The sequence below is a fragment of the Carcharhinus amblyrhynchos genome, chromosome 11 (assembly GCF_965287045.1).
Source record: "Carcharhinus amblyrhynchos chromosome 11, sCarAmb.v2.hapA, whole genome shotgun sequence".
NCBI classification, from domain to species: domain Eukaryota; kingdom Metazoa; phylum Chordata; class Chondrichthyes; order Carcharhiniformes; family Carcharhinidae; genus Carcharhinus; species Carcharhinus amblyrhynchos.
In genome coordinates this window covers 86,843,364-86,858,809 of record NC_137334.1, presented here as the reverse complement: position 1 = coordinate 86,858,809, position 15,446 = coordinate 86,843,364, and the positions used below count along the sequence as shown (strand labels likewise).

Sequence of the window (15,446 nt, the reverse complement as noted above, 5' to 3'; positions counted from 1 at the left end):
GTGGCTTTACATGACTGATGTGGCCCCAGTTCCCTCTCTGTCTCTGTGCGTTCACTTTATTCCAGCAGTGCTGAGCTATCTCTGTGACTCCCGGCAGCTGGTGCAGGGCAGACGTGAATAAATAAATAACTGCTTAAAAAAAAAGGGAAGGGGAGGAGGAGGAGGAGGCAGTGGGGAGGGGAGGGGAGAGGAGGAGGGGTGGCGGCTGAAGAAGAGGAGAGAAACAAGAGGCAAAGGGACAGAAGGTGCTCAGACGCGATGATATGGTGAAGAGAGTTACTGCCCTGATCTCCCTGTGTGTCTGCTTTGAAAATGGACTCTAACGCTGGCTTCCAGCTCTTGCTCACCTTGTGCCTTCCCTTCAGCCCGTGGCTTTGCACCGCTTTTTCCCGTAAGTACAGCTTTTTTATTTGAGATTCTCTGGAGCTTAAATTCAGGGGAAAGTCTGGACCACGGTGTGTGTGAACGCTTTAATTTGGAGTAAGGTGAAGTTTATTGTGTTGGGAGTTATGTTGTGCATTCGGAGGCAGTCTCCCAACTCAATGCAGAGGAACTTCCTTTCCTATTACTTGCCCATCTTCTGTGAGACATGGTCCAGCCGGAGGTGATTCTGAAGCCAAGCCTGCTGTCTCTCTTGTTTGCTGGTACGGTTTGAACAGGACTTCAATCCCCCTGGTGCCTCTGGTCTGGCTATTGTTGCACATCTGGGCAGCTGAGCCTTTGCAGTTCATTCGGGTTCCCCAATTTGTGACATGGGCAAAGGAGCAAAATGGGCAACAGTTGCATTCACCCATCACAATACCAAATCGAGCGGCATGGTGGATTGGCCGCGCTAAGTTGCCCCTTAGTGTCCCAAGGTGTGTGGGTTAGGGGAATTAGTGGCGTAAATACATAGGGTACTGGGGATAGGGTCGGGTATGGGTCTAGATAAGATGTTCAGTGGGAGAGTCGGTGCAGACTCGATGGGCCAAATGGCCCCCTTCTGCACTGTAGGGATGCTGTGGACATCATTCCGTCATTCATCCTGAAACCATAAGGTCCCACCCGAGGTCAGTGGACCTGCCCTATGCCCCGCCCCTGACCCGCTCCGATGCCCATGGCAGGCGTGATGATAAAAGTCTGGCCCTACATGATTCTCTGAATAGGTAGTATAATGGGATGGATACAACATTGCCTGTTTTGCGCCCTTATTCAAGATCAATTTCACCCCCAGCTTCCCTTCCTCAGCTGAAGCAATGTTGCTACCTGAAGCTCTGGAATGGACAAATACATTCAGAAACTGCACTGATTGTGGATATTGTCTGACAGGATAGACTCACTATTCAGTGGTCCATATGTCTCCCAGATGGGTTTCAGCAGTTGCTAAATGGTAACTGTAGTATGCATGGTTGCTGAGGGGCAGTTAAAAAGCTTCCCCTCATGTCCCATTGTTCTTTAAGTTACCCTGATTGTACTCAAGGGGGGGTAATAATTGGCACAACAACATTTCAGCGCACCTAGAAATCCATGTGTTCCATATGCGAGCCTTAGACCAATTAGTGGAAGCTGATTGCTTTGAATAGTTAAGAACTCCTTTCTCATTGTATCATGTAACTATTGTGAGGAAAGGCATGCACTTACACAGCACCTTGTATGACCTTGGAGCATCCCAAAGCATTTTGTCGATATCAAATACTCGTGAAGTGTAGTCACTTGCGATGTGGCAGCCAATTTGCAAGCAGCCAGGTAGTCATGTGAAACTTGGGATCTTTTCCATTCGCCCAAGAGGGAAAACAAGACATCTGAAACGTTCCCTTTAGTGTGCTCCGGACTGGGTCTTCGACCCATAACCTCATAACTCACACACAAGCAAGAGCACTTATCCATGAAGCCACACCACAGTGAAAGTGACTGGCCGGAGATGTAGAAATTGATTTCCCTCCTACTCCAGACATGCAGTTGTAGTAGGAGCACTGTAGAGAGACAGTTGGAGAATGCAACTTGGGTTCCCCTCATTAATCTTGAAGTGTCTTAGCACACAGAAGGGTAATGTTTACAAGAATTGCAGCGTTACCTGAGCAAGCTTTATTTTAACAAACTGCCTGCCCTTTGTAATTGACCTTTTGCTGTATTCAAAATACCAGTGATGGATACTGTCTGCCCGTGCCCCCGAGTTTATGGACATTATATGCAGCTTGTTGTGAACTGATTTTGGAGGATTTTGCAGAATGTCAGAAGTCAACTGTCTAGCTCTAAGTTCTGAAATTTGGCAGGATTTGAAGCGCTTCAGTAATTCTCAACATCCTGACCTGTGCAATATCCAATCCACTGAACCCTTGCGGCTACCAGCTAGAGTTATTTAATATATGTCAGAACCAGCTGGGCAATTTAGCAATAATTACAGAATGTTATGGTTAGCAAACCAATTGAGAATCAGTGTCTCTGTTCTGATTGCCTCTCAACTGAGCCAATGCACACCGCGTGAGAAATAAGCAGCTTACAATAAAGAAAGATCTGCCACTTCCACCAATAAAGCTGGCTAATGGTCCTCGTGTTATACTGAATCCCCTGAGGTTTTGGGTGGCGCGGTGGTTAGCGCTGCTGCCTCACAGAGCCAGGAACCCGGGTTTGATTCCCGCCTTGGGTCACTGTTTGTCCGGAGTCTACACGTTCTCCCTGTCTCTGTGTGGGTTTCCTCCCACAGTCCAAAAGTGTGTGGGTTCGGTGGATTGGCCATGCTAAATTTCCTCTTAGTGTTAGGAGGACTAGCCAGAGTAAATGCATGGGATTATGGGGATAGGACCTGGGTGGGCTTGTGGTCGGTGCAGACTCAATGGACTGAATGGCCTCCTTCTGCACAGTAGGATTCTATGACATATGTGTGCAGGCGTTTGATCTGATGCTAATCCCGTTCAAATTGGCTAAAACACCTACCTTAGGTTCAACACATCTATGAAATGATAATCTGACAGCATCAGTGGGGAGAGAATAGAGTCAACGTTTTGAGTCTAACTGACCCTTCATTTGAGCTCTGACGAAAGGTCATCTAAACTCAAAACATTGGCTCCATTCTCTCTCCACAGGTGCTGTCAGACCTGCTGAGATTTTCCAGCATTTTCTATTTTTTGTTTCAAATTCCAGCACACACAGTACGTTCCTGTATGAAATTATAGTGTCCCATTGCAGACTAATTGAGGTACCTTTCATACTTTAAGCAACATCTGATGGGTACCTAGAAGCTTTGTGACGTGGTGGATATTTGATTTGATTTATTATTGTCATGTTTATTAGTACACAGTGAAAAGTATTGTTTCTTGTGCGCTGTACAGACAAAACATACCGTTCATAGAGAGGGAAAGGACAGAGTGCGGAGTGTAATGCTACAGTCATAGCATTGTTAGGGAGTTTAAAAGAGCTTTAAAGCATAGGATGTGAGTAAAGGATGAAATTAGAGAGTACACTGGCACAGCTAGAAGAAGCTGCCATGCTCTGGTGCCTTGTGGAATTGTCCCTTCATCTTGTGATGTGATTTGATTTATTATTGTCACATGTATTAGTGTACAGTGAAAAGTATTGTTTCTTGAATATTATTTCTCATCTGAGTGAGAAGTGCCAGGTTTGAGTCTCACCCAGCACTTGATAGTCAAGGAAAAGTGCATTCTCGATGCCGCAAAACAGATTGAGTATTAACCCTCAAAATGCTTCCGGCGTACCACGATGGCTAAAAGTGCGCGAGATCCTTGGATCAGCCAAATGGTGGAAAGGAAGCTGCAACTCTTGTCATCGCTATCCATAGCTCCAGACTAAAACATGCATGTAACATACGACAGCAACATGGTCTCCAAGTTACACACCACGTGAATATGTATGATCAAATTGGTTGGCCAAATGTGAGAGGTAATGCTGATATTGACTTGTTGGGCCAAATGGCCTGTTTACACATTGTAATGACTCAGCGTTTGAGTGCACCTTGTCAGGTCTCTGAGAGCTGTTTCTAGAGATTTGCTGACAGATCATCTAGGATTTCCCAAAGGATTCTGCAAAAGTTTTATGCATGGTCAACACTTCTGCTCCCAGGTCAATTCTCCAGGGCCCATCACCAGCCAAGCTTGTCTGAAGCTGTAGAATAGGCTTCTTTCGTACCCGTTATAGAGGCTGCTAATGGATCACCGTGAGTCCTCCTCCCAAAACTACTGGACTAGCTTCAAACTGTAACCTATTGATAGCTCACAAACGCATGAACACCATCATACGGATGGCTAAGTGCAGCAGGTGCAGGGGAACAACACCACCAGCTAAAGGGAAAACTACTTCCACTGGTTGGAAAGTCCAAGGCTGGAGGCCATGTCCATAAAAACTAAGAGCTAGACCTGTCAAAAATAAGCAAATGCTTCTTTATCAAACATTGGTAAAAGTTTGGAATGGAATCAAGTATTAACTTTAAATCATGATGCGATTACCTGAAAAGTCTCGCATTCCAACCATTATCTTGCAATTTTGTCTTTGTCTATATATGCTGTATTTATAAAACCGATCTCTCCACTCACCTGATGAAGAAGCAGTGCTCCAAAAGCTAGTGATTCAAAATAAACCCATTGGACTTTACCCTGGTGTTGTGAGACTTCTTACTGAACTTTAAGTGAGAGAATGATAAGATTTTTGTTAACCAAAGCTAACAAGGGGAAAGAGATCGGAGCTTCTTTGTGTATTAGCTATTCTCCCATTCAGTAGTGGATTGGGCTTGAAGGGCTAAATGGTCCACATATCTTTCTGTGTTCCTTAGTTCTTAGGTTTCCCTGCAAGTAACACACCATCTCAACTGGTGGACAAATATCTCCTGCTGTCCGTTCATTGTTCTCAACAAAATCCTGGCACTCTATCTGGCAGCTATGTTGAGCTTGCTTAACCACCTGCACTGGTTCAAGAAGATAGTTCATTACCATTTTCTCAAGGGCACAAATGATGGGCAAGAAATGTTGATCTTTTCAATGATGCCACAGCTTGCAAATTAATGTAACTAAAACTGTAGAACTGACAGATAATCCAGCTCACCATCATCCACAACCTTTTATGAATAATATGACTAGTTTGTCTTTTTTTAAATTATTTCATGGACTGTGGATGTTGCTGGCTAGGCCAGCATTCATTACCCTTTCCTCATTATCCTTCAGAAGGTAGTGGTGAGCTGCTTTCTTGAACCCGCTGCAGTCCATTGGGCATAGTGGACAGTGAAGAAGGTTATCTTGGATTGCAACAGGATCTTGATCGATTGGGCCAGTGGGCTGACGAATGGCGGATGGAGTTTGATTTAGATAAATGTGAGGTGATGCGTTTTGGTAGATTGAACCAGGACAGGACTTACTCAGTTGGTGGTAGGGCGTTGGGAAGAGTTACAGAACAAAAAGATCTAGAGGTATAGGTTCATAGCTTCTTGAAAGCAGAGTCACAGGTGGACAGAATGGTGAAGAAGGCATTCAGCATGCTTGGTTTCATGAGTCACAGCACTGAATACAGGAGCTGGGACATCTTGTTCAAGTTGTATAAGACATTGGTAAGGCCACACTTGGATTACTGTGTACAGTTCTGGTCACCCTGTTATAGAAAGGATATTATTAAACTAAAAAGGGTGCAGAAGAGATTTATTAGGATGCTACCAGGACTTGATGGTTTGAGTTACAAGGAGAGGCTGGATAGACTGGGATCTTTTTCTCTGGAGTGTAGAAGGCTGAGGGGTGATCTTATAGAGCTCTATAAAATAATGAGGGGCATAGATCAGCTAGATAGTCAATATCCTTTTCCAAAGGTAGGAGACTCTAAAAGTAGAGGGCATAAGTTTAAGGTGAGAGGGGAGAGATACAAAAGAGTCCAGAAGGACAATTTTTTCATACAGAGGGTGGTGAGTGTCTGGAACAAGCTACCAGAGATAGTAGTAGAGGTGGGTACAATTTTGTCTTTTCAAAAGTGTTTAGACAGTTACATGGGCACGATGGGTATAGAGGGATATGGGCCAAATGTGGGCCATTGGGAGTTGCTTAGGGGTTTAAAAAAAAAGGGTGGCATGGATAAGTTGGGCTGAAGGCCCTGTTTCCATGCTGTAAACCTCTATGAATTTGGATGGTTAGGTACACCCACACTGCTGTTAAGGATGAAGTTCCACGGTTTCAATTAGTGACATTGAATGAATAGCTGATATAGTTTCAAACCAGGATAGTGAGTGGTGTAGAGGCGAACTTGCAGGTGTGGTGTTCCCTTGTATCTGCTGTCCTTGTCCTTCTGGGTCGCGTGTTTGGAAAGTGATATCAAAAGGAGCCCTGGTGAGTTGCTGTGGATGGTACACCCTGCTGCCATTGTGCATTGGTGGTGGAGGGGTTGACTTTTGAAGGTTTTGGAAGAGATTCCAGTCAAGCCAGCTGCTTTGACCTGGATGGTGTTGAGCTACTTGAGTGTTGCTGGAGCTGCACTCATCCAGGCAAGTGGAGAATATTTGATCACACTCTTGACTTGGGCTTTGCAGACTTCCACTGGGCCTCATACGTTTTTAGATTTGTCTGGGAAAGGCATGCTTATGTTATGCATAGGTATCCATAATGGGAACATAGATGAGAAGATGAGAAAAGACGAAGGTTCATCAGTGTTACTTGTCATGTTTAGCTCAGGTAGTTGCTTTCTCACTTTTAAGTCACAATGTTGTGGGTTCAAGTCCCACTCCAGAACCTAAGCATTCAATCTGGGCTGATACTCCAGTCTGCTATTGAGGGAGTGCACTACTGGAGATGCCATCTTCCAGATGAAATGTTAAACCCATGCCCTGTCTGACCCCTCAAGTGGACAGCCCTTGACACTATTTTGAAGAAGAGCAGCATTTATCTCTCGGTTATCATCACTGAAGACGTTGCGTGGGAATTTCTGGCTGCGTGCGCACCAAAACCAGAAAATCCACCCCCCCGAGGTCAATGGATCTTTCCACAGTCCACCCCTCGCCCGCCCCGATACCCGTGGTGGGCAGAATAGGAAAACTTGTCGCATATTATTCGGCCATTATTACATTGCTTGTGGGATCTTGCTGTGCGCAAATTAGCTGCTGTGTTCCCTACATTGCAACAGCGACTATGCTTCAAGAAGTATTTTATTGACTGTAGGGTGCTTTGGTCCTGAATATAAATTCAAGTCCTTTTTCTAATCTTACTGAAAATTACAGGATACTGCGAGGCCTGGATAGAACGGGCGTAGAGGGGATACCAGAACCAGAGGGCACAACCTCAGGCTAAAGGGACGATCCTTTAAAACAGAGACGAGGAGGAATTTCTTCAGCCAGAGAGTGGCGAATCTGTGGAACCTTTTGCTGCAGAAGGCTATGGAAGCCAGATCATGGAATGTCTTTAAGACAGAGATAGAGAGGTTCTTGATTAATAAGGGGATCAGGGCTTTGGGAAAAGGCAGGAGAATGGGGATGAGAAAATTATCAGCCATGATTGAGTGGCGGAGCAGACCCGATGGGCCGAGTGGCCTAATGCTGCTCCTATGTCTTATGGTCTAACACCCTATTTGTTGTATAATATAAGAATAATCGAGTTGCGGACTAATCATTGGCAATCTCTTGCAATAAAGCTTGGTTCTTCAATGCCCCCTAAAATAGCCTAACAAGCCATTCAGTTCAAGGGCAATTAGGGATGAGCTGGAATGCAGAGGAATGCTGGCCCAGCCAGTGACACCCACGTCCTGTGAATGAATAAAAAAAATTGTAACGGCATAATGCAATCAAAATCCAATGGTAGACAGATTTGGAAACCACGGGTTCCTCCTGAGAGTGTTCTTCCTGTCAAGTTACAGACTAAAATTATTATTTTCTGAATTAAATCCGTCTTATTTGGATTTGAAGCCAACTGTTTCCACTGGCTCCACATGTATACATATGCACAATAATCTTTGGCACTCCAGTTTTGGAAAAAGATCTGCTGAGTTGCCTGCGGCATGGTCCAATGTGTTGTGTGGGCCAATGTTTTGTGAGTGATGATGTCTAGTTGGTAATTCCATCTGTCTCTTGTAAAGCCACCACTCAAATTAGCCCTGCAGGGCTTGGTCTTATGAGGTGAATCCTGCTCATTCTGGCTGTCAGTCAGTTAGAGGACAGTTGCAGCTCTCGTGGTTTTAGTTCCAGATCGGAATCTGTATCTGTAACAGAATGTGGTGTTTCAAGGTGCCATCTGCAAGACACTCACAGATCATCTGTGACCATGTTTAAAGTAATATGGAGCTGCGAAAAACAACACTTTATCAGGTGGTGCATGGTGGCATGAGAGGTACACTTACCATTGTGATGACACTGTGCCTTTAAGAAATATATGCATATCATGTTCCTTGTAAGGGATATGTTTAGAATTCAGATCTGTTTTGCAGGGTGCCAATTTGTCTCCAAAAAGTTTTAAATTGATAGCTGGGAGAACAGGGTAAGTACGTAAAGTGTTTGCTTCAGCAGGGCTAATGCCTTTGTGTTTATTTGGGTTTTCCCTGAGGTTTCAGAGCAGAATTTTGATTAGATTGATTGATGAGGACAGAGTCATGTGCTTAATGGGAGGAGCTAAACTTGCAGGGAAAACATAGTTTCTCTTTCATTTTTTGAAAACAAGCAGTTACATGCCTGGTTCTGAAAGAATGAGACGTGTCTCTCTTTGCCTTTCTCTAACGGTTGTCTGAAAGCTCCAAAGCTGACAACCTAAGTACAAGCAAGTAAGCCTGTGTTTTGCTAACTAAGTTTAAAGAGGGGTTTTAAGTCGATAAGAGGAATATTGCTTAAATTGGATCTCATAGGGATAGGTTACATGGGTAAGATAATTGTAGAGGGATATGGGCCGATTGCAGGCAATTGGGACAAGGTTAGGGGTTTAAAAAATGAGTGGCATGGATAGGCTGGGCTGAAGGACCTATTTCCATGCTATAAACCTCTATAACTCTGTAGATGAGCAGTTAAAATTGTAATTTGTCTTGTTTAAGCATTATTTAATTGTTAAATGTTAAGCTGATTCATTTGTTATAGTTAAGCTGTGTTGTTAAGTAAAATTTGTTTTGGTGATAGCTCCTTAGTTTGTCAGTACAAACAAGCTTGGAGTGAAACACATTTTCCTCTCATTAATATCAAAGTAACAATTTGTTGGTGTCCAGTCTGACTTTGTAATATACCTTGGAGTTTCTGATCTGATACCCTGACATCATTGAGTACCTTATCATCTATTGCTTAACTGTCCGAATGTAACGTTCAAATCTTATCCATTCACGCATCTATTCTGCGGTCATAAATTTACTCTTTAAATTTCCTGCCAGCCTCATTAACAAATGCCAAAATGCACAAGTTGAGAGAAGTGCCAAATCACTACTTCTTTAAGGATAAAAAATGACCAAGCCAACCAACCATCATTCATGTACATCAGTGTCAGCATGTTTAAGAATATGCAATTGTGGTAGCTTTTTAATTTTTAATGTGACTCATACTAATGTCGTCAAGATGCTCTCAAAGAAACATAAGGTATCGAGCCGGTCTCATCGAGGATAAATTATTGCAAAATGCCTTCCCAAATATTAGGAATAGTAGAAATTACGAATGTGAGGGACACCCAAATGTCCTTAGATGTCCAGGGCCCCCTGATGATTCTTAATCTGATGTCTGTCATTCTATAATATTGTACAGTCTAATTTATCAGGAGTGATAACACTTGGGGGTTTCTTTCAATGAACTGACGTACATGCCTCACTTCAGGTTACCATGCTCTGCACCTTCAAACCCTTCATCGGGCACCTAATATGCCAGTGAAGAATAAGTACTTTTATATATCGTGGGTAAAGGCAGTTTGGTCAGCAAGTGGAACCTATTACTCTAAATGTGATGGGATAATGTGAACATTGACAGCTGAGCAAATACAGCCAGTCCTGGAGTTTCTTCATGCATCATATTCTACTGTCACTGGTATACCGTTGTCTATAGACCCTGAATTAGTAGGCTTATAGTGTTCTTTGTGGTTTGGTGGGTGGTATGCATGTAAAACTACAGTGCCTTGCACCTAAAAATGATTTGTTTTAATGCTCACCAGTGTGTGATAACACTTTGGTTTGTGCAATTACACATATATTCATAAAATAGAGCTTAGACTTTACTAATTGATGGAAAGTTTCAACGTCAATAATCCATCAGCTACTCGCAATTCTCTAACTGTTGCATTCAAGAACAAAATGTGATTGGCGCAGAACTCCAAATGATATTTTGAGTTGATTTATTATTGTCACGTGTACTGGGATACAGTGAAAGTATTGCTTCTTGTGTGTCATACAGACAAAACATACACTGGGGAGAAGGAAAGGAGAGGGGGTGCAGAATATAAATTTGAGGCTATGCCGGGGACAGCTTGCAAGGAGCTAAACTCTGACGCCACGGTGAATGATACACTTTGTGTTTTGACCATCCGGATGCTGGTATGAAGCTATCTCGGATTAGGACAGGAATTTTAGTGGCACACCTGCCCAGATTCTGGGGAAAGGCGAGGCTTGGAGAACAGTATTCTCCACTGGCCTTGGGTGGGATTGTATGAGCTTTGGATGGATGTGCCAGTAAAATTCCGCCCTAGGGCTCAATGTTTGATTGTCCATCTTCCGAGTGTTTCCCAGATTTCCATTTCGGGTTGATGTGAGCGATCCCATTGCACTACTTGAAGAGGAATGGGAGAGATTCCCCCCGTGTCCAGGCCAATAATGCTTCCCCAAACAACTCCACTAAAATGGATCATCCAATCATTTATCACACTGCCATTTGTGGGACCTCATTGCTGGTCAACCAAGTTTTTTTCTGTAAGTTTATTTATTAGTGTCAAAAGTAGGCTTACATTAACACCGTAATGAAATTACTGTGAAAATCCCCTAGTTTGCAACACTCGTGTACCTGTTCGTGTACACTGAGGGAGAATTTAGCACGGCCAATGCAACTATCCAGCATGTTTTTCAGAGTGTGGGAGGAACCCGGAACACTCAGAGGAACCCATACAGACACTGGGAGAACGTGCCAACTCCAGACAGACAGTAACCCAAGCCGGGAATCGAACCTGGATCCCTAACACTGTGAGGCAGCAACATTAACCATTGAGTTACCCTGGAAGGACTTTGGGGCATCCTGCACTATAGAAAGGCACCATTAAAATGTACATTCTTTCTGCTGCTAGGGAGGCATAGCCACTGTCTGCACTGCACATTTCTAGTGTGCAGTGATGTCAGAAGTTGATTTTGATATTTGAGGCCTTTCCAGTTACAAACAGGCAGACGTTTTCAACACATTGGCTCTGCCTTTTATGGTCTGTTGTTGCAACAACAACAGCTTGCATGAATATAGCACCTTTTAGTGTAGTAACACGCCCCAAGGCACTTAATTGTGTGCTCAAACAGTATTTGACACCAGACTGTGTAAGGCGATGGTAGGGCAGGTGGTCACAAAACTCAGATTTAAGGATTGTCTTAAAGGAAAGAAAGAGGTTCAGTGAAGAATCCCAGAATTTGGGCTTCAGGTGAGGCATAGTGGAGCATGAAAATGGCAGATATCCAATGTTTGATTTGATTTATTATTGTCACATGCATTAGTAAACAGTGAAAAGTATTGTTTCTTACGCGCTATACAGGCAAAGCATACCACACAGAGGGAAGGAAAGGACAGAGTTCAGAATGTAGCGTTACAGCCATAGCTACAGTGTAGCAAAAGATCACCTTAATGCAAGGTGAGTCCATTCAAAAAGCTGGTGGCAGCAGAGAAGAAATTGTTTTTGAGTCAGTTGGTACGTGATCTCAGACTTTTTCCTGATGGAAGAAGGTGGAAGAGAGTACGTCCAGGGTGGGGAGTGGGGTTCTTGCTTATGCTGGCTGCTTTTCCAAGGCAACGGGAAGTGTCGACAGTGTCAATGGAAGGGAGGCTGGTTTGAATGATGGACTGGGCTACATTCACAACCTTTCGTAGTTACTTGCGGTCTTGGTCAGAGCAGGAGCCATACCAAGCTGTGATACAACCAGAAAGAATGCTTTTTATGGTACATCTGTAGAAGTTGATGGGATTTGTGACTGACATGCCAAATTTCCTTAGCCTCCTCAGAAAGTAGAGGCGTTGGTAGACTTTCTTGACTATGGTGTTGGCACAGGGGTTGGGGTGAAACGAGGACAGGTTGTTGGTGATCTGGACACCTAAAAGCTTGAAGCTCTCGACCATTTCTACTTTGTCCCCATTGATGTACACAGGGGAATGACCTCCATTACGCTTCCTAAAGTTGATGACTATCTCCTTCGTTTTGTTGATATTGAGGGAGAGATTATCGTCGTCATACCAGTTCACCAGAATTCACTATCTCTTTCCTATGTCGTGTCTTGTCATTGTTTGAGATCCAACCCACAGCAAACTTAAAAATCGAGTTGGAGGGGAATTTGACCATACAGTCAGGGGTGTATAAGGAGCATGAGAAGGAGCTGAGGATCACCGGTATTGACGATGATCGTGGAGGAGGTGTTGTTGCCTATCCTCACTGATTGCGATCTGTGAGTTAGGAAGTCTAGGGTCCAGTCAGAGGGAGAAGCTGAGCCCCAGACCATGAAATTTGGAGATGGGTCTCATGGGTGTTAAAGGATGAGCTGTAGTCTATGAATAGGAGTTTGACAGAGGTGTCTTTATTGTCTAGATGTTCCAGGGTTGAGTGTAGGGCCAGGGAGATGGACCTGTTGCAGTGATAGGTGAATTATAGTGGATCCAGGCAATCTGGGAGGCTGGAATTGGTTTGTGCCAGGACTGACCTTTCGAAGCACTTCATAGTGATGGATATCAGAGCCACTGGATGATAGCCATCCAGCACGCTCCCAGGCCTTTCTTTGGTGCTGGGATGATGGTCATTCTTGAAGCAGGTAGGGACCTCATTGTTGTAAAGAGAGTTGAAAATGTCTGTAAACATCCCCACCAGCTGGTCTACGCAGGACCTGAGTGGTCGCCCGGGCACTCCATCCAGGCCAGGTGCTTCCCTTGGGTTGACTTTTGAGAAAGCTGCTCTGATGTTGGCAATGGTGACTTCAGATACAGGTTCATCCAAGGCTTCTGGGATGGAGGGCGTTGTCTCACTGAACTCTTGCTCAAAACCAGGAGAGAATGTGTTGAGCTCATTGGGGAGTGGTGCATTGGAGCCGACAGTTTGACCTGCCTTCATCTTAAGTTTAAGTCGTATTTATTAATCACAAAAATGCTTACATTAACACTGCAATGAAGTTACTGTGAAAATCCCCTAGTCGCCACGCTCTGGCGCCTGTTCAGGTACACTGAGGGAGAAGTTAGCACGGCCAATGCACCTGACCAGCACATCTTTTGGACTGTGGGAGGAAATCGGAGCACCTGGGGGAAACCGGAGCACCCCGAGGAAACCCACGCAGACACGGGGAGAACATGCAAACTCCGCCCAGCCAGTGACCCAAGCTGGGAATCGAACTGATGTCCCTGGCGCTGTGAGGCAGCAGTCCTAACCACTGTGCCACCGTGCCGCCCTAATACCCTGACATATCTTGCAGACCATAACCAACTGGAGTCCGTATGGCTAGCCTGAGATTCTAGCTTGGTCTAATACTATATTTTGGTGTCTTTGATAGATGTCCATAGATCATACCTAGATAGGTCAGAGATGACAAAGGGTGTAAGACTGAAGAAGATTACAGAGATCAGGAGGGCACGAGGAAACAGGGATTTGAAAAGCAGGATAAGAATTTTAAAATTGAGACATTCGGCAGAGAGATCAAAGGAACAGATCACTTACCTCATTTAGAAGCTGCGAGTGTCAGTCGAGACTCTCTTGAATTGACAGCCATCTGCCCACCAGCACCTTCCCTATTCTGAAGCAGGAAGCTAATGAGCGAACAGCAAGACATGTCAATTTGGCTGGCTGTGCCCTTTCGATTTGAATGTCTAACCTGGATTATGCAAGACATCCAGCTCGATCTTGCCGAACAATTAAAAAAAAGTGCGCTAAAACCCCCACATCGTTACCACTAATCAGGCTTTTTTGATGGGTAATGAGAGCTTGAGTTGGGAAGCAGATGCAGCTGTAATAAGGTGTTAATTTCAGCTGAAGTTCTGTTGTCAGACACTGCTGCAGTTTTTAAAAGAATTAAATGCGCTTTGTCTTTACACGGACGAGGGAGGGAAACTGTGAACATAAAATATGATAAAAATTTCAGTCGGGCCAATTTGTATTCAGCCAAACATGAACTTGACTCTTTCTTTATTAATATGGGGGCGATTATTTGTGACCTGCAGTGCGGAGGTGAGATGATGGCTATTATCACTCTCAATTAGAGTTCTAATGATATACAGCTGGGGCAAAGTATTGTGCAGTGTTCATTCAGCACACAGAATGAGTACGGATTGCCACGTTTTTTGTGATCAGCAGCATACCATTTTGCAACGTCTGAATGTGTAGAAATGTATAGCTCCCCGTTCACTGGGATGTCACAGAGAGTCACAGGGCGGGATTTTTCCAACCACACTCGCCCCAAGACCGGAAAACCCCACCCGAGGTCAATTGATCTTTGCATTGTCCTGTCCTGCCCGTTACGATTCCCATCACAGGCGGGACAGGAAAATTCCACCCCGGTGCAGAAAAGGCCCTTCAGCCCACTGACAATAGCTACCACTAAAGTCGCGCTAATCCCACTTTCCTGCATTTTGTCCCATATCCTTGGATGTTTTGATATTTCAAGTGCCCATCCAAATATTTTTTAAGCATTGCAAGGTTTCCAGCCTCCAATACCTCCCCAGGCAGCACATTCCAGATTCCCATCAGCCTCTGAGTGAAAAGGGATTTTTCTCAAATCCCCTCTGAATCTCCCTAACGCTATGTCCTCTCATGATTGACCCCTCAACCAAAGGGAGCAACTGCTTCCCACTCACCTTATCCATACCCCTCATAATCTTATACGCCTCAATCATGTCCTCCCTCGTCCTTCTCTGCTCTAGAGAAAACAATCCAAGCCTATCCAAAGATGTGCAGGTTAGGTTGATTGGCCATGCTAAATTGCCCCTTAGTGTCCTGAGATGTGTAGATTAGAGGGATTAGCGGGTAATCAGTATGTAGGGATATGGAGGTAGGGCCTGGGTGGGATTGTGGTCAGTGCAGACTCGAATGGGCCGAAGGGCCTTTATCTGCACTGTAGGGTTCTATGATTGTGTGATGCAAATATTACTTACCAATTTGAGCCTTGGAAGAGGAAATTGATTGCTTCGGTGTGGGGAGTTGCAAATGATTCTGAAAGCTGTGTATTCATCAGCAAACACACCACTTCTGCCCTTCTGATAGAGGGAAGGTTCATTGATGGAGCAGGTGAAGGTGGTTGGGCCTAGGACACCGCCCTGAGAATCTCCCGTCTTTGAGATGACGAACCTCCAATGACCACAGTCTTTGTGCCCAGAGCATGATGAA

At 44.4% G+C, this 15,446-nt stretch overlaps 1 protein-coding gene across 1 annotated transcript in view; it reads left to right on the top strand.

Annotated features, from left to right (window-relative positions):
• Nucleotides 1-274: 274 nt before the first annotated feature.
• The window catches only part of LOC145349767 (contactin-associated protein-like 5), an 803,770-nt gene continuing 788,598 nt past the window's right edge, over nt 275-15,446 (top strand). Inside the window, exon 1 of the mRNA XM_080198309.1 lies at nt 275-391. Coding sequence (XP_080054435.1) covers nt 313-391 — 79 coding nt within the window. The 5' untranslated portion in view covers nt 275-312. The remainder of the gene's footprint in view (nt 392-15,446) is intronic.